Here is a 19948-nt window from a genome sequence, read left to right on the forward strand (position 1 = left end):
TTAAGTCATAAGCTGAAATGTTCAATTAATAAATTTTAAAAGGTAAGGCAGTTGTAAAGACAATTCTCTTGCCTTTTTTATTTTTTTAAAGATTTATTTATTTATTCATACAGAACTAGGGTACAGGCCAGAGATGCAGAGGGTGAGAGTATTCACCAGGGACAGAGTGGGAAGCAGAACAGGCAGATAGAGGAAGTACACTGCTGAGGGGAGCAGCGGGCGGGTCAGGAGAGGTCTGCCACGCCATGTGGTCACCTCCGGGGCAGGTGGGGATTGAACTCATGCGAAAGTAGCTTAAGCTTTCTAGTGCTAGGCTTTAACCCGCTGCACCACCAGGGAGAGCCCCAATTCTCTTGCCTTTAACAAAACTCCTTGTTTACTTCAACTTTGGCTACTCAGAAGGTAGGTTACTTAATGACCTTATGCTTGAAAATTTAACATGATCCTTAATGTCTCTGCTTTGCTTTCCTGCCCTCCTCCTTTCTGAGGTTCCTATCACAAGTAAAAGATGAACCAAACTGCTGAAATTCTGAACATGGTATTAACCTGCAACATTCTAATGACTGTGTTTTCCTAAAGAACAGTTTAAGCAGCAGTCAGGAGTCATATAACCCAAAGCACATTTTGTCTCTGTTGTCTCCACTACAAGATCAAACCATGATATTGCCAAAGTAACTCACAGATGTACTGCAACTTTCCACATGACTTAAATGAAACACAAAGTCTGTCTTATAAATAACACTAATAGTCCCAAGCCTGTAAGACAACGGAAAAAAAGCATAATGGCCACTATGTTTTCTTATCTGTTAGGAGAACTTTCACTGGTATTGAATAACTACGATTGAAGCCCAGGGTCATAAAGGCACAGGTGTATTTCTATTTGATATTTCATAAGATTTATGATTTACATTCATAAAAATACAAGGCTGAGTTCAAGGGCATGTGGTATAAGGAAAAAGAGAAAGCATATGATAGGAATCAGTGTTTGCTTAGAATCTTGATTTTTTTTTCCCCCTTAGGAATTCAGTTAAGTAGCCAGTTAAATACCAGCCATTCCATTCACAATGAAAAATCTGTGTTATTCCAACAATTTGATAAGTGTGCGCCTACTAACTGCTGGTACCAAAGAACAGCTCTCTTAAAACACTGATAACCCCAATGGAGAAAGACCTCTGCTAGCAAGGGCTTGGCCAAGAAGGCACGTCACAGTGTGTGTTTGAGTCTCAGCACTGTGTTTCAATTTTTTTTTTTTTCCTAGTGACTGTTCCTTGTCAAAGTAATTTCGTTAGTAGTGAAATCACAGACTGCCTATTTGGAACTATTGCCTTGGCAATGTATGTATGAAAGTTGCTCTAGAGAAACAGAGCTGGATGCTTGGGATATTGTCCATAGGTATCTGATGTCATGGCATCTGGAGTGGAAACAAAATGAACTCATCTGTAAGCAGTTGAGCTCTAAACACATGGCTGCCATTTGTTTCCTCATGAAATAACTTCATTGAGGCTTTCTTGCTCTACTATGCCATTAAAAAATAAAATAAATGATTTGGATCCAAAAACAGTTCTCTTTTTTTGTGCATTTAGCCATCTGTCCCTTAGTTTCCACCTTTGTAAAATGTGTTTAGCAACATTGGCTACATTGAAAGGCTTAAAATGTATTCATTTTAATATAAATTAGTAAATAGGGAGGCTACCAAATAAGTCTGTTTTCTATTATAATTGTTATCTAGAATAGATTTAGGTTTAAGGCTTAGTTAAAATGTGCTAATTTGAAAAGAATGCATCCCTTTAACAGTCATTAATGTTCTTAATATTCACGGTATTTTATATTTTTCTAAGTATTTTAATTTTGAGTCTATGAGATTCAATTAATATATATGTTGCTATCACTTATAGATAAAATAATTCCAACCTTTAAATTGTCACACCATGAAAACATTTGTGCAAAATGATAGAGATTTTAAGTAATAAACCTAGCCTTAGAATTTAGAAGTCTGGTAATGATAATTTTATCTCCATTTTAACTTTTTTATTATACTTAATAGTAATATTAATGTGCCTATTAATTGCATTAATTAGATCTTAGTTAATCAACTCATCAAAATATAATAAACAGTCCTGTAGCATCAATTTATCATTCAATTTATTAATTGTTCCTTCTTTGCTAACTTTGATTCTCTTACTCTTTTGTGGGATTTCTTCCACTCAAAAAATGGCAACCCTAGTCCTGGAGTAGAAGGGAATTAATTTTGTCCTCTGTTCATAAATTTCATTTATTGTTGATTGAGATATTTCTGCCAAATATTTTAAGACTCTTGTAGTCGTTGTAGACTTTGTTGTCTAGAATTGATGTGGTGATTGTAATGTTCTTTTATTTAAAGCCTGAGTAAGTTTACATTAAATAAAATCACAAATAATACTAATACTTACATTTATTGAAAAATTGAAGTGATGTGAATGATGATCAAGTCTAAATTTCTCTGTGTATATTAAATTTTAAAGTTCCACCCATGCATGCCTGATATTTTCTGACATTTTGCTTATTTCAGCTATGACATACATTTAACAAAGAATTTCACCTGATGCATATATGTTATTTCTTTTTCACCAACAATATTTTTCTAGTTTAATTTCTACATTATTGTCCTGTTCTTTATAGTCACAGACTTAAAAATAAACTTTTAAATATACTTTATAAGTATATGGTAACTGGTTCAGTGGAAATGTCAAGTAAATCAAACCATTATAGTTAGCTTTTCAGATTATTACAACTCTATTACAATGAAGGGCATATTAGCTAAACTACAAAACAAAGACAATCAAATAGCCAATTACCCAAGCAAAGGTTATAAATCCATTACATTACAGAGGATTAAATTCTACATACAAGGATTTTCACAGCTTCTGACATATACCAAGACTTTCCTCTTTTTTTCCTATACCTTTTTTCTCTTCTATTTCTCTTGAAATAAAACCATCACTCACCTGCTTCAGATAAACTTAAAATTGTCTTATAAATAGAGATTTCGTCCAAAACCAAATTAAATAGAAAGCAGAAAGAAGAAGCAGAGAACATTAAATTTCCTTTAGGCTTCCTGCCTAATTTTTCATGGGCTCAGAGCCCAATTTCCATTGAGTCCCTTTCTGGTTTCTTTAAAGCCATCGACACAAGGCCTGTCCTTATTATCATCATCACTCAATCTTATCTAGCTTGACATATTCTGAGGACTATTTCCTAGTTTTTAGTTAGTTTTTCTAATGACCTTATTTGTGCATACAAGCTTTGAATGGGCTTGATTAGGTTACTTTTTACAGGCTAACTAGATAATGCATTACAAATAAGACAATATATTATCTCTTGCAATGTTCACTATCCATTTGAAAAGAAGTCTGAAGAACAGCTGTGTGTTTCAGTAGTAGAATACTTTTACTATCAAATTAACTATTGTTTGATGATGAATATAATTTTAATCATTAGCTGCTCAAGAGTGATCAGTTATTAAAAAGCTCATCTATTTATGCTATTTAAGCTATTTATGCTTATCTATTTTATGCCTAAAAACAGTATCATCTCAACCTAATTGTTATTATCCTCTAAGCTTGATGATCAACAATATAAATGATTTCTTTTTCACTCAGAGAAAGATATATGGTGTCATTTTAGTGAAACCATATGTAAAATGTTCCTATTCTTATTTAGACATTTTCACAAATTATATAGACTTATTTCTTAAATGACTAATTTTAATGGATTTTTTTATTAAGGACATAAAGTGTGCCCAACACTTTATGTACAGGATTTAATAAAGCTATTATTTATTAATAGTTTCATTTATGGGCCTCTTTGGTGTTGCAGAAGTTAAGTCTCAGTGCTATCAGGCTATCCAAAGCTATTATAGCCTTATATACATAAGTCCTTATATACATAAGCTCTGAACCCAGCCAGGGAGCTAACATATTAAGTCTTGTCTACTGCTCCCCTCAGCAGTGTGTTTTTGCCTGTCCTACTCTCCATTCCATTTCTGGTAAATCTCTCACCTCACACCTCTGGCCTATACCCCAGTTTTCACATGCATATATTTTAAATGTTTTAAATTATAAAAGAAGTATATCACTTAGAATGCTTAATTCTTTTACTTTTTTATAATACCTGCTAAAGTGGAAGGTGGTCCTTTAGTTAGGAATAAAATGTCTGTAAGATTATCTTATTTGCCAAATATAAAAATGTAATAAGTACTTGCACCAAGACTCAAGTATTACTTCTGTAAAACTTATAATTCCTTAATTACAGAAAAACTGAGGTGTAAGTAGCATCTATAAGCATGATGTTTGACAAAACCATTATCATGTTCCTTTTGTTGGAGAGGATATTCATAGATAACTTACGTGATTAAGATTAGGATAAAATGAGATAGTGAACCATATTTAGTGGAAAGTCCTTATATACATAAGCTCTGAAAACATTATTAACCCATGCAAACATAACTTTTATGTAGAGAACACCAATTTTGTTCCTTGCCTATAACTATCTAAAAAAATGTTAGAGGATATGGTGGATAAATTAGAAATACACCTTTGAAATTTCACTGCTAAATGAACCTTATAAGACACATACTATCTGACTGAATCACCACACATGAGTGTTGAAGTATTACAACATAGGGAATGGAGCCACTACTTTGGACAATTAGCTGTTTCATTGCTTATTCTGGGTCATGTTGTTCTCTGTAACTTACTGCCTGATGACACTAGGCAGTTGGCTGAGACACTTAGTATGTTTATGAACTTTACTTTGAAATAGATTTTATCTATATTTTATCTTCCCTTTTAAACTTTTTTAGTGAGATAAGGCATGTGAGATAAGGCATATGACTTTGTCTTGGTTGACACAAATACTGTCCTGGACAAAGACAATTTGTCTTTGTCCCTTGTGACAAAGACAATTCACAAAATCAGAAATATTTTCTTATCTCTCAGGAATATTTGCTGCCTCATATAAATTGACTAGCTCATCCTCTTCCCTTCCCCAAGCAACAGAGTTGCATTTTGCATAAGATTTTTTTTTAAGGATCTGGGTTCTTTTCAATCAAGTACAAATGAATATTATAAAATTGAGAAAGTTTTTGACAGATCAGTGTACTTCCTTAAAATAACTCCTAAGGAATAATTCATATGCTAGGTAGATCTTGTGTGTTAAGTTATTAAATTGAACATTTTTTAAAAGCTAAAATAGAAAACAATATAAGGAAGGGAAGGTGCTCAAATGCTTAGAAGCAACACTATATGCAATAAAATGTATTCTAGTAGGCAAAATATTAGGGCTGCTCCATGTCAGCAAATTATGCACATCCAGTTTACAAATGTGCAGGAGAGTGCCAATTCTTATGAATCATAGTAAACACCTCTGGGTTTGGAGGAAAGAAAAATCAAGATACAGAAGACAAAAAGGACTACAGTGGGGCCCTAAGAGAGACACATTGTTTTGGGGTTCATCTTAGGTTACCCAGACAATGGAAAGTCATTATATATATATTTTTTTTTTTAAAGATTTATTTATTTGTACATACAGAACTGGGGTACAGGCCAGAGGCTCAGGGGTGGCGAGAGGCTTCACCAGAGACAGAGTGGGGAGCAGAACAGGCAGATCTACGAAGTACACTGCTGAGAGTAGCAGCGGGCGGTCAGGAGAGGTCTGCCGCGCCATGTGGTCACCTCCGGGGCAGGCGGGAATCGAACTCATGTGGAAATGGCTTTAGCTTCTTAGTGCTGTGCTTTAACCCGCTGCACCACCAGGGAGGGCCAGTCATTATATTTTTATCTTTAAAATATGATGTCTTTGATGTAAAAAAAAAAAAAAAAACAACTGAAATCTTATATTCCTACCCTTTCTCCTATGCCTTTAAGTGAAAATCATAAACATTCAATTCTAACATGAATTACATAATTAATGTTGAAGGAAGAAACTAGGGAATGCCATAGGAATAGAGTGCCTGAGTCCACTTATCAGCCTGATTGAGAATCAGTTGCTTGGTGGAATCCCTTCCACCAAGCAATAGTATCCTAGGTCCATTTATCACCTTGATTAGAAAACAATTGTGGGCCAGAAGCCAGGAGGATGCTCTCCAACCCAGTAAAGAGCAGAATGTCTCGAACACCATCACAGTAACACAATGCTATAGCAACAGATCAAAGCTCCTTTCAGAACAGTATTGCAGGTAAAGCAGGCAAACTCAGTAGATCTTGGTAGATCAGGAGAACCCTGCAAAGTAAGTGGATCTTGTAGTCTTGCCCGCAAACCCAGCTGATGAACAAGAGACACAACAGGAAGATATTCAATGGCCAAACTCCACTTTTTACCCACTATGTCATTAACAAGCACCTGATTTTTGCCCTGAGTGGCTACACAGCCAGGACCCCTCTCTGCTCAGAGAGTTTACCTGTCCTTCTTCCTGTCTATCAATAAATCTCTTGCTTTTCTGTAATTTTGGTCTTGATGTTGAATTGCTTCCCCAACAAAGACAAGAATTGAGACAGCGCCTACCTGGGACCTTGTACTCCAGGTCTGCTCCCCAAACACCCAGATTTAATGTTATTGTATACCTCTAAGAGGTAAATGAAATAATATAATCTACAGTTTGTAGCAAAGTACAAACACATTATCTTTATGGAAATTCACATCTGTAAAGAGTTGCAAACAGATTGAACTAAATTTCCCAAGGAAACAGCCTGGGTCCATATTTACAATCTGGCAATAATCATATTTACTATAAAGAATAAAAAAGACCACTTGTGTTATACATGTAGGCGTGAAAGGCCTTTAGATACATTTTCTTTTATGACTTCTGACACGTGGCAAATTAAGTCATATTCTGTAGATTTTAATTCTATTCATTGTCAAATACCACTCAGCAGCTGAATAGTCCCTTTTTAAGATTGCTATTGAGGCTATCCAAAAATTAATCCATGGAAATCAAGTTACTACAAATTCTAGACTCAAAATTCAGTTTACATTTATAGTCATTTATCAACATGTATTAATACATCACCAGATGTATTTCTTACTTTACTAAAAATTAACCATAGGATAAGATAAACCTATCTTGGTGTGTATGATGTGCATAAAAGAATATATGGAAATGTAAGTTTTCTGAAGAATTAAGTTATGAAGTTTAAAATTTTCTTTCTTTGTATTTTTGTCATTATCTAGCAACAAGCCATATGTCTAAAGGCCACTTATTTTGCTAAATGTTTCTGTATGGTCTGAAATTGTTCCTTTAGCATTTTATATACCAATCTGCAAGATTAATGGGGGGATAATCTAGGTGTTATATATTAAAAATGAACATATCTAATATGAACTGAATCCTGTCTTATGATCATGAACAATAATATATTAACTATTAGAAGTCAAGTGTATTCATGCAGTGAAATGCATATTTAATAATTATATTTATGAGATTTTAGGCAAGGATTTACATCTTCTCTAAATGGAAGAGATGAGAATTGTTTTAAGCTATCTAGATATATATATTCAAAAACTAATAAATGCTATCCCTTGTGTCTTTTTAGTCAAATTTTGCTAACTGTGAATAAGACAGTTTTAGAGGCAACATTTCCTCTATGATACAGATCTTACCTACCAAGGAAAAGAAAAAAAATATATATTGTCTAAAAGTGTCAGCAGCTACCTGAATTTGAGAAAGAAACCTGATGACTTAAAGCCAACTTCTCCCTAGAGATTAAAATAATACCCTAGTGTTTGCTATCAACTACTTACTTGCCAGTCTACTTCAAAGAAGCCCTAGTACTTTGGGGGAATGAAAGGAAGAGTAGAGGAGGATGGGAAAGGAAACCTGGGGGTGGGAGGCAGAAAACTGTGGAGCACTTTGAGGGTGGGGACACTGTGAGGAGCACCCCTGAGGGAGAAATCCCTATTATTGAAAAATAAGTAGAGATGTTTAAAAACAACAACAAAGGGAAACTTTGAAAGCTGACCATAGATAAGAGACATTCAAGCATTCAAGAGAGGAGTGGGTGATGGGTGAAAATAGGGATGGAATGGGGATGAGCACAAGGCACTATGGAAGCTTTGGTGGTGGGAGAACTATAGTGAGCACATCTGAGGGGAGAAATCATTTACTGTCCCCAAATTAACAATGGTATAAGGAAAAAGTACTTCTTTTAAAAGCAAACTAACTTATAAAAAAAATAAAAATATCATGCTTGAAAAGCAGCCTGAACACTTTTTTTTTTAAGAGCAGATTTTCATAACCCATATTGCTCGTTTCTTTCTTTCTTTTTTTCCTTTTAAGATTTATTTATTTATGTGTACAGAACTGGGGTACACAAGCCAGAGGTGAAGGGGCAGCGAAAGGCTTCACCAGAGACAGAGTGGGGAGCAGAAAGAACAGGCAGATAGGCAAAGTACACTGCTGAGGGGAGCAGCGGGAGAGACAGGAGAGGTCTCCTGTGCCATGTGGATCACCTCCGGGGCCAAGATGGAACTCGCATTGAAGCGACGCAGCTCACTTGCAATGCTGCGTCCTAATCCATTGTGCCGCTGGGGAAGGCCAGCCTGTACGCTTTTTAGAATAAAACACATCATTGTATAGTTTAAATGCATTTTGTGTATGAACACACCGACATATACTTACATATCTTAAATTTGGCAAATAGCTACACAATTACACAATGATAAAAGTAGCTAGATGCCACCAAGTCAACTGGATTACAGTTTCTAGGAAAATCTTTTCTTTAGTATTTTTTTAAATAAATAGTTCTGTCCACATATATATCTGAATATAGTCATACATGAAGGAATGAAAAAACTGAATTGTCAAAATGAGTCAAATTTCCTGTAACATATAACATCGCCACCACTAATAAGAAATTTCTTGTCAGGATGTTCATATTTAAACTAAATTGAAGTGAATATGTTTCTACTTCTCTGGGCTTTTATAGTTGATCTCCTCCATCTCACTCTTATGTAAATTTATGAACTCTTTAAAAATATCTAACTTGAAGACATTTTCGAACTACAATGATGACTGGGCCTTTTTTAGAAACACAATTACTTGTTTTTTGAATGAATAAAGAAATGAATAAGTAAAAGTAATGCTATTCATTAGAAATGTCTTATTTTCATACAAGATCTTTATCTACTTGCTTTATTTCCTATCAATGGCCTCTTTTGTGCTATTCATTAAAATTGGTTTAAGTTCAGAGTAACTTGGTAGCTCCTTAAATGTTTACTCACACACCTTTGCAAATTTCTATTTCTAATTAATACTTACTTGTAGATGGTTAATTTCTTTTCACCTGGTAGACTCAGTAGTCTTTAAAATAATGATACAAAAAAATTTTCACAATATTGTCTTAAAGTTACAGCCACATATAATGAAAAGTGTCATAATTATATTAACGATGTAAGACTGATGTAATAGTCTTCATTCATATTTCTGGGCGTTTTGAAGGTTACCATGTTAAATAGTTCATTAAGTCTTGTAATTGATCAAGAGTTACAAAATACAATTATTGACATTGGTTTGGCAGATGGTAAAAATTTTTATTAAATTTTTAATTGTTTGCTTTCTTTAACTATTTCTTGAGTGTCTACTACACAAGATTCTTGTCGAACACAAATGATATAAAGGGGAATGAATACCAACTCTTGAGAAATGAAGAAAAGTCAACAGAAAATGACAGCACAACGTGATAAGAACTCAGTGTGGTGACCTAGGAATATATGCCAGAGAAGATAGTCCTCAAGGAAATAGTAAGTTACTCAAAATATAAAAATAGGGCTCTCTCTTGTGATGCAACAGGTTAAAGCACCGCATTATGAAGCGCTCCTAAGCCACTTTTGGATCCTGGCAAGGTAGTTGACCCGCATGGCATGGCAGACCTCTTCAGGCCCGCCCGTTGCTCCCGTTGGCAGTGCACTTTGTCAATATGCCTGTTCTGCTCCCCACTCTGTCTCTGGTGAATCCTCTTGCCCACCACACCTCTGCCTGTACCCCAGTTCTATAAGCATAAGTAAATAAATCTTATTTTAAAAAAATAAATAAAAATAGACTTACTACCATATGATTCAGCAATCCCACTCGTAGGTATCTAACCAAATAGTGCAAAATTACTAAACTGAAGTGATATCCTAGTGCATTGGTATATTCACTGCAGCGCTATTTATAATAGCCTAGTATGGATACCACGTCTGTGTGCAATCACAGATGAATAGATGAAATCTTGTCATTTGTAGCAACATGGATGGAGCTGGAGGGAATTATGCTAAATAAATCTGAATGAGACAAGTATCGATGATTTCACTCAACTCACATATGGAATATAATGAAGTGAAACAAAGGAACAGACATGACAAAACTTGGGAAATTTGACTGAGGAATCGAAGTTTCCAGAAAGGGAGGTGGCAAGTGGGGAGCAATAGTTGCTAAGGGGCCCAACAAACCATGGAGGATTATCGGCACTTTGCTGGTAGACGTGCTGTAGGGACGTATATCCAAAGAGGTGTGAATCTACACTCCTAAGTCATATTCAGTGTTATAAATCAATGTTACCTAGTAAAAATAATATAATGAAAAAATTTAATTATAACAGTAAAAATTAAAAATTTTCATGCTTCAAAGCCTCATTTTCTTTTCTTCAGTTACTTTTTTTTTCCTTTCAACTGATGTAAATGACACATACAGATGTGTTTCCTAACAAACCCTCATGTGTGATCACACTATCTTCTGTATTTCCAGTCAAAATCAATACTTTTTTTTTTAATTGTTAAAAAGATGAGGAGCCAAAATTAATTTATAATGAAAGAGTAGGCAGCAGGCTTTATGCATCTGGTAATATGGAGTAGATCTCATGGTTCAAGGGGTATAGTAATTAAAGCAAACTCTCAGAGTATCTATGACTTTTCTCCAAGTAAGTGGCAAGATTTATGAAAGAAAACCATGAAACTGAATCGCTTCTTTCAAATATTCCCACTCTTTCTGGCATGTTTCCAATCTGATTGGTCTTTTTCCTGGTTAGAGTGTATAAACTCAAAACACTAAGATTGTTTGGTTAATGCAGGGGAATTTTTGCATAGTATTTTAAAGGAAAAAAATAGCCTATTATAAAGAGAAACATTTATTGAAGTTTTTAGTAATGAGGCAATCAATTAGGGGTTAATCAGTTTGCAAAGTCATGGCAAACTGATCAGTTAGAACATTAAAATTCGTAAAAATATATCAGCATAAAGTCACATTGAGTTGATGGAATAAAATAGGTCAGAGATTTTTTTTTTTTATTTTAAGAATTCTATGCCTAGGAAATGAACAGGTAGAAATCATGGCATTATAAAAAAAAATCAATAGTTGATGAAATTCATCTCAGCCAAAGATTCCATAGTTGCAGGCCAATGCACAAGGTCACTCTCTATTTTATCCTGGTGAGATCAAGGAATCTTTTTTTTCCTTCCCAGTGGCAAACTGAACTTGCTAAAGCAGTACAAAGATCTGGTTGAACAGAAGGCATAGGCACTGTGGTAACAGTGACTGATAAGGGGATTAAGTGAAAACAAAAACATGTTAAGAAAAAACTGCACCTGCATCCATTAAAGCTTGATAATGGCCGCTGGGCCCTGATAAAAACCAGAATGCTTGATTTCTTATAATTTGAAAGTAATTTTACAAGCCATTATTGTGCATTTCCACATGCATGCTTCCTTTTTATTGTCAGTGGAGGTTTCAAGAAACATTGCCAAGGGATATTTTTAAAATGCAGAAGATCTGATGATTTTATTATGTCTGTTTTTGTTTACCCACATATTTTAAGTGTAGGTTTATTTTAGCAGTGTGGAACTACTTTGTACCTGTTTTAAAGTATGATTTGATTGACAATTTAAAGCTTTCAAAAGTTAAATAAATTAGGCACCTACTCTTCTAACAATGGTTTCCTTTATATCTTTTAAGAGGAAAAGTATGTGTTACCTTTAAATATATGCATAGAGAAAAGAAACCCAGAGAACTTGGTTATATGTTTTTGTGAGTCAGATTATGGCTCAAATAATTTCAGCAGAACCTGAGCAGTATGTACAAAGCATAGACACAATACACAGGAAGTGCCATTTAAGGTCAATAGCTCAGGAGAGCTCAGAGTAAGACATTGGAGAACGGGGGAAATGAAGAACAGTCAATGAGGAAGAAAGGCTGTGCAAAGGCAGGAGGAAATGAAACAAGGTGATGTGTATGGGAATTTCTAAGTAATTCAGTATTTTAGCAGTCATTTAATTCATGTCAGTCAATATATTACATGAAAGGAAGGCAGTTGTGAGGAATAACATATTAGCTATGCATTGTCCAAATTATTCTCCTAACTTTCTAGTCTAAATTAACAAACATTTATTACCTCACAGTTCCTTTGAGACAAAAATCTGGGTCCAGCTTAACTGGTACCTCTGATGTAGGGTCACTGTGAGTCAAGCTGTTGGCCAGGGCTTGAGTCATCTCGAAACTTGACTGGGATTGAAGGCCAGACTTCTAAGTTCACTCCAGTGGGTCTGTCCCAAGAGCTGTTCACAGTATGGCAATTGCCTCTACTATCATCATTTTGTAACCCAGTATCACAAGTAACACACTACCACTTCCACAATCATGTATTTCTTATGTGTCACAAAGGCTGCCATACTCTAATGGAGGACATTATGAAACAACATGAGTATCAAGAAGGAAGGGTCACTGGGTGTCACCAAAGAGATGCCTACTTCCAGACATGGGGACAACATGTGAACTCTGAAGGGGATAACATTTTTAGAGATAACACTCACTGATTGCAATGTGGAAATGAAGTAGGTTAGAGAGCATGTGGCAAGCAAGGATGTCCATTTCTTCTCCAAGTTCTCATTTTGGAACTAATACAGGAAATAAGAGAAGGATTGAGAAGACAGAAAACAGAATAGAGATACAGAAAACAAATTACATGCGATGTGGTTTCGGTTAGTCCCAGTCTACTTTGTACTTAGTTGCTGAGATCAGTTGGTAATAGTGAAGGAAATAAAAGTTTGGAGAAATTGTAATCATAAAGAAAAAAGAAAGAAGATGGCTTCGAATAATTTCATGTCTAAGGTCAAAAGGAAATTTAAAAAAGCAGTAAATTGTGCTGTTGGAAAGAGTATTGCTTAATTTGAAAAAACAAAAGAATATCTATAAAAGCTTTCTTCAGCCTATTTTTTGTTTTTCCAAAATATTTTAGTTTGATTACTCCTTTGTCATTGGAATATGTGGAATATGCTTAGCCAAAGTTTTGTGGACATGGAATTCAAGAAAAAGCTGTAAGACTAGAGCAAAGAATATTATGCAGGTTTGGAAACACAAGGGGATAGAAAAAATAACATTATAGTTGTGTAACAGGTCAGTTAGAAAATTAGTTTCGAATGTAAATATTGAGGCTAGTGTTCTTTAAAAAAAAAGATAATTTTTTATTGCTACTATTTCTTAAATAATCCTATGTTCTGATGGAAAAATCCATGAACTTAATGATTTTAGACCTAGACCTTGCTTTTCACCAGTAAAAGTATACTGGATCAAGTCTTAGAATGAAAATAATTTTAGAAGAATCTGCTTACATATATATGAATACTGTTGTCACTTCATTATAGGATAAGGAATGTTAAACATCCATTGCCAAATGACAATTTTCCTAGACTTTTTAAATGGAAAATACTTTGTTAATGATAGCCTAAGAAGCTAGGACTTGAAAAAAATGTAGGAAAAACTTAGTACTCCTTTGTTTCTCCATTACTTTCACACTCTTAGCTCACTCATGATACCAGATGCAAGTAAATTTCCCCCACCCCAAGTAATTATGTGACACCAGCTGGGTATCTACAATTTACCTTAAGTCTTACATTATGTACCTGGAAATTGGATCAATCCACTAGGGTAGGGGGTTAGTTTCATGCAGCAGCCCATGTCCCTACTTCAGGTGCAAATTGCAAGTAGTAGATCCCCAGGTTAACAACCACTCTGTTTGATTTGGCTACAATACAGAGGAACCAATGCCCTCTTCCCACTTGGATTCAATATTTTTGTTTTTTCTGAAGTGACTCAAAGAACCCAGGGAAATACATGTATAGGTTTATTAGAAGATATAATATTTATGTGTGGAATACAGAAAAGCCAAATAAAATATCAGACAAAGGGAAACTTTAAACAAGCCCTTGAAAGTGGACCATAGATCTACAGTTTTCAGAGGGGAAGAAAAAGGGGAGGAAGGGGGAAAGAGTACAATGGACTATGGTGGAGGACTATGTGTGTTGTTGGCGGGAGTGTCATGTGGGCATGATCAATTACTGAGTTCAAGTGCTTACCTACTAACAGGGGGGAGTGAGGCCTAAAAGTTGCATGCTTTTATGACTTGGTCTTTTTAATGACCAGCCCTCTTTCAAGAGTCCACTACAAGAGTCACCTGATTGGAGCAATTTAGATTATTATTTTCTAGGTCAGACCAAGAGAGTTAGGAAACCTGGTTAAGGAACAGGCATTAAAGACTAGATAATAACAAAGAAGGTTTTAGTACTTTTATCATTGAGAGAAATATGAGGTTTTCAGGCTGTGGTGGGAATATAAATTATTCAAGCCACAATGGAAATAATATGGAGATGCTTCAAAATATTAAAAACAGGTCTATCAGGCATCCCTGGTGACTCAGGGGTTAGTCTCAGCACTATCATTGCCTAAGTTTGATCCCCAGACAATGAGCTAATAAATACTGAGCAGCAGACCTCTCCAGTCTAATATGCTGACCCCTCCCCAGCAGTGTATCTCAGTAGATCTGCCTGTTCTGCAACCCATTCTATGGCGAATCCTCTCACCAGCCAGAATCTCTGGCCTACATGCCATTTCTTTTATGCATAAATAAATAAAAACAAATGTTTAATAATAAAAATTAGTCTACCAAAGGATACAGCAATTTCACTTCTGGGTATGTACTCAAACTAAAACAGAACTTGAAAAAATAGAATATCAAAGAAACACATTACACCCATATTTATTACAGCACTATTCACCATCAATAAGATATGAGCACAACATAAATGTCTGAAAATGGAAGAATGGGTAAGACACATACTAATATAAAATACTATATACTACATACAGTACACTTACTATTAAGTATTTTATATGTTTCAATACACAAGCATATATACAGCAGAATATTATTCAGTCAGGAGGAAGGAGATTCTTCTGTTTGCAGTAACAAGGATGTGTCATAAGAACATTACACTAGGTAGATAAGTCAGACAGAGAAAGAAAAATATTGTATGATATTATTTATATGTGAACTTCACAAAAGTCAAACTGAGAGTAAAATGTTGGTTGCCAGGGGCTGGAGGCTGGGGAAATAAGAGATGCTTTTTAAAGGTGCAAACTTGCCATTAGTGTATAAAAAAAATGCACAATTTGGTGAAATAGACAACAATATTGTACCACCATCATCAAACTTGTTAAGAGAGTAGATCTTATTCCCACCACCAAAAAAGAAATAATTCCTTGACAAAACAGAAGTGCTAAGTACTGCAACAATGGCAATTACATTATAACATACACATGTACTTAATCCATATCTTGTATACTTAAATTCATATAATGTTTTATATTCAATAGATTTCTATTTAAAAAGTATAAGCTTAAGTGACATTATTTTTATTGAGATATAACTGGCACAAAACATTATTTTCAAGTGTACAATATAACAAATCAAGACATGCATGATAAAAATATGATCCCCAAAAGTCTAGTTAACATGTCAACATAAAGTTACATTTTTTTTCTCTTTTGATGAAAACTTTTAAGATCTACTTACTTGCAACATTTAAATAAATAACAGTATTATTAACTAAAGTCACCAAGTTCTATAGCACAAACCTAAGACTTTTTTATTTTATAACTAGAAGTTTGTACCTTTTATAATTGAGATAACACTGGCTTAAAATACTGAATATGATGAAGACCTCTGTGAGGTGTTGCAAACAGACCAATCTAGATACTTTCTATTACTGAACTTTAAGGTTTCCGTTTCAAATCTAATAAAAAAAATTACATGCACAAAACCTCATGTACTTAAACAATAATAACCACAACAGATAACATTCATTGAGTTCTTAGTCTGTTACTACTTGTGCTTTTATGTGTTAGCTTTAAATTTTCGGTATTGTTATACAGAACCATTACTAGCCCTTTCCAAATGAGGAACCACTCATTTGGAAAGGTGAAATCAAGACTTGAGTGATTTTTACGTGGTGAAAATCAAGACTTGAGCTCAGTGGTCTGGCTCAAGAATCCAAAGCTCTAAACCATCTCTAGTTTTTGAGGCACTTAATAACCTTATAAGCAACAGCGCATAATTGCTGCAGTAAGCTAGTACAATTCATATTCTACAATCTTTATCTTACTGGAGGTGTAAAGTGATGCCCAGTATAATTAAGTAACTTCCTGATGTTTTCTTGTTATTGAAAAACACTGTAATAGTAAAGCAATAAGTAAAATGTCCCAGAAGGAAACTAAGCACATATAGATACCGTCATTAAATGACCTGGAATTCTGAGCTATTTCTTATTTTCTTAGTGAGCCAAAATAAAACTATTTTTCTAGAAAGGACACATAGACTTTCTTTCATATTGAAAGTAAATATTTTCCTTAAAATATCTAAATGTTATCTTGAAACACAGAGGACATTGCTTCAACTCATTATGATCTATTTTCTTTTATTTATTCTTTATTTTTTCTGGAAGGTTGGGGGTGAAGTGTGGAAAAAGGAAAACTTAAAATTTTTCTGAAGTAAATTAGTTAACTGAAATAAAAACAATACAATCATGAAAAGTATCCCTAGATGAGAAAAAGGCCAATTGATAAATGCACACCTATATCCAACTGATTATATAATACCTCATGGGTGCTGTGGTAATACTGTAAAAACATGGTGTGTATCTTTGAAATATCAGATTTAATTTAAATCAATTTCAAGCCAACTACTTTATTCCACCACTGGTGAGTAATAGAGCCAGTTCCCACAATGTTTAAGTTAGTGAAGAAATGGAAAATCAGGGAAAGAACATATGCTAGTGTTTCTAACATAGTATCTGCTCTGTAAGTGAAATGCCAAGAACATTGCAAAGACAGATAACTCATGACACATTTCAGGGCCAGTGAAGTGTGGAGGAAGAAGTCAATCTCTCTTTGCTATATCTTGTTTTTCCTTTTCATTTTCATCAGTTGATGATACTTATACAAAGTTGAACACAGATTGTAAATATGTTTTAATTTAAGAATATTCAAAATAAGTGAAGTAAAAAAATAAAATAGTCAAATTTGGAAAGTTTTTAAGATGGATTTTTTTCTCCTTTCTATTGCAAATGAATGGGGCAATTTTATAAAAAGGCAAAAGGAAACTCACCCAAATACTTGAAAGTTGCAGTTTCAACATATAAATTATAATTTTATTATTCTATTTGTGTCATAGAAGAAGAGTCTAAGCTTCTGGTTAAATATGACAGATTAAACACACCCATTTATCTCTGTCTCCAGTGAAGTAACAGTACATGAATAAAAATGATATAAACTCATGACAATAAAAAGTAGGAAATAATTGGAGAAGAAAGAAATAAAAAATATGGAAGATGTGAAGTAAATTGCTGAGCACTAGCAAATACATAAAGAAGTTGATGTCTATATGTTGTCTGCAGAAGAAATGGAAAATTAGAGGCATTCAGTGCTGGAACATGTCAGTGGGTGTGGGGGTGACCTTAGGAGAAGTATGCAAAACCTTGTTAAGAGGATCAGTTAGAACCACCTACCATCTCTTCCCTCGCCAGGAAAGTGACCCTCCCTCTCTTACCACAACACAAATTTAGAAATGTTTAACTATATAGGATTTCTGGAACTCAGGTCAGTCAATAGAAGATCATAAGCCATGTTAAAAACAGATTCATAATGTAGTAAGTTAACAAGCCAGAAACTCTAAACAAAATCTCAGTTTCTTTTTCTGCTTAACTCAGGTTGGCAGTGAGATTTGTATTTGCCTCTTTTTCTGTCCATAATAGACAGATGATTAAGAGATGTTCTTGCTTAGAAACTGACTCTTGACGAATCTGAACTGGGGGAGGGCTTCCCTAACTAATCTCAATACCTCTAGGATGAGATGTGATTTCTTTTTTTTTTTTTTAAGATTTATTTATTTATTCATACAGAACTGGGGTACAGGCCAGAGATGCAGAGGGTGAGAGGATTCACCAGAGACAGAGCGGGAAGCAGAACAGGCAGATGATGAAGTACACTGCTGAGGGGAGCAGCGGGCGGGTCAGGAGAGGTCTGCCACACCATGTGGTCACCTCCGGGGCAGGCGGGGATCGAACTCATGTGGAAGTGGCTTTAGTTTCTCAGTGCAGTGCTTTAACCCGCTGCGCCACCAGGGAGGGCCAAGATGTGATTTCTTTGCCTTGGAAAAAGTCAGCTGCAAAAACACTGGCCTTCCAATTTAATTTTTTTTCATCTTTCTCTTGAATATTAATAAAGCAAAGGCCTCCAGATACAGAAGGACATTTCTAACATAAAACAAAATGATAAAAAAGCCAAACTGAGAAGTGTCTTAGAATAAATGGTCAATAAGGAAATGAAAACCTTCCAGATGTGTCAAATTAATATCTTCAAGATATTAAGAGAACATAGTTCATAGCTGATATGGAAAAAGGAACATTCATAGAATGAGGCAAAACTTCTGGTAATTAGAAAAATAATGGAAATAAAGGATTCAATAGGAACTCATTTGGAAATTTAGCAGGGTTGTATGAAGGATGGGGTAATGTGATGGTCTTAACCTGGGTGCAGACAAGGAGGGGTGCCTTGTGTACAAAACATACAAAAATTAAATTGACTGAAAGCAATATGCTTTCTATTATTGTTGTGTTCTAACAATTCTACAGAATGTCATTGATACCACCTGAAGATCTCTTCCAAGTCTTCATTCTTTATTTTTATGAAATGTAATTCATCAAGTGTTCTTTTATGGACTCTGCGTCTACATATGTTAGAAAAACCACAAGAAGTCAACCATTCCACTATATTATAAAATTACTTGAGTAATTTTAAAAAAATCTTTCTACTCTCCAAGTTTGTTGCCAGTTTTTGTGTTCTTCATTCTTTCCTGTCGATTCAGGTTTCTATGAGGGTCTACTTTTCCTTCTGCTTGGATGATCTATTTTAACATTTCTTGTAATAATGCTGGTGGTAAATTATTTCAGTTTTATCCATATTTGGCAAAAGTCATTATTTTGTCTTTGCTTCTTGAACCATGACTTTGGTGGGTAAAGAAGTACAGTTTGATAGTTTTCCTGACATCATATTAAAAATACCTCTGCTTTGTCTTTTCAGGTGCATTGCTTCCTACCAGGTACATGCTTCCTACCCTATCTTTGTTTCTCTATATGAATGTATCTCTCTCTTCTCTTGCTGCTGCTTTTAAATTTTTATATCACTGGTTTTAAGGACTTTGATTTTAGTGTACAATTTAAACTTTAAGTATATTTTACTTTACATTTCCTATGCTATAAATTCACCAAGCCTCTTGGATATATTGGTCAACAGATTCCATTACATTTGGGATTTTTAAATAAATCTCTAATTTTTTTTATCTGTTCTCTGTCTCTCATTTACAATCTCAACATATGTACCTAATAGAAGTTTGAAATCCAGTTTGGGTTATTTTTAGTATCCTTCAACTGTTAACAGGCTTAGTCTTCTAACTTCTCAAAAATAAGAAATTCAATTATAACAGCTATTTTAATATTATTGATACTATTGACAATTCTATCACTTGTCAGGCTTGTTAGCTGATTTTTCTACTCATACAAAAGGACCCATCAAGTGTAGATATTTTTCTGTATATATATATATATATATATA

General features: G+C 34.4%; 1 protein-coding gene across 2 annotated transcripts in view; it reads right to left on the minus strand.

The window, feature by feature from the left end:
* Positions 1–19948, minus strand: part of LOC101626479 (chromosome unknown open reading frame, human C4orf22) — a 467695-nt gene that overhangs the window by 168216 nt on the left and 279531 nt on the right. Inside the window, exon 4 of one of the 2 annotated variants that reach the window (XM_004681185.1) lies at positions 1461–1492. The exons of the other annotated variant lie outside the window; for it this stretch is intronic. Coding sequence (XP_004681242.1) covers positions 1461–1492 — 32 coding nt within the window. The remainder of the gene's footprint in view (positions 1–1460; positions 1493–19948) is intronic. 2 annotated transcript variants of the gene reach the window in all.

This window comes from Condylura cristata, unplaced genomic scaffold, assembly GCF_000260355.1.
Source record: "Condylura cristata isolate star-nosed mole 26May11 unplaced genomic scaffold, ConCri1.0 scaffold00012, whole genome shotgun sequence".
Taxonomy (NCBI): domain Eukaryota; kingdom Metazoa; phylum Chordata; class Mammalia; order Eulipotyphla; family Talpidae; genus Condylura; species Condylura cristata.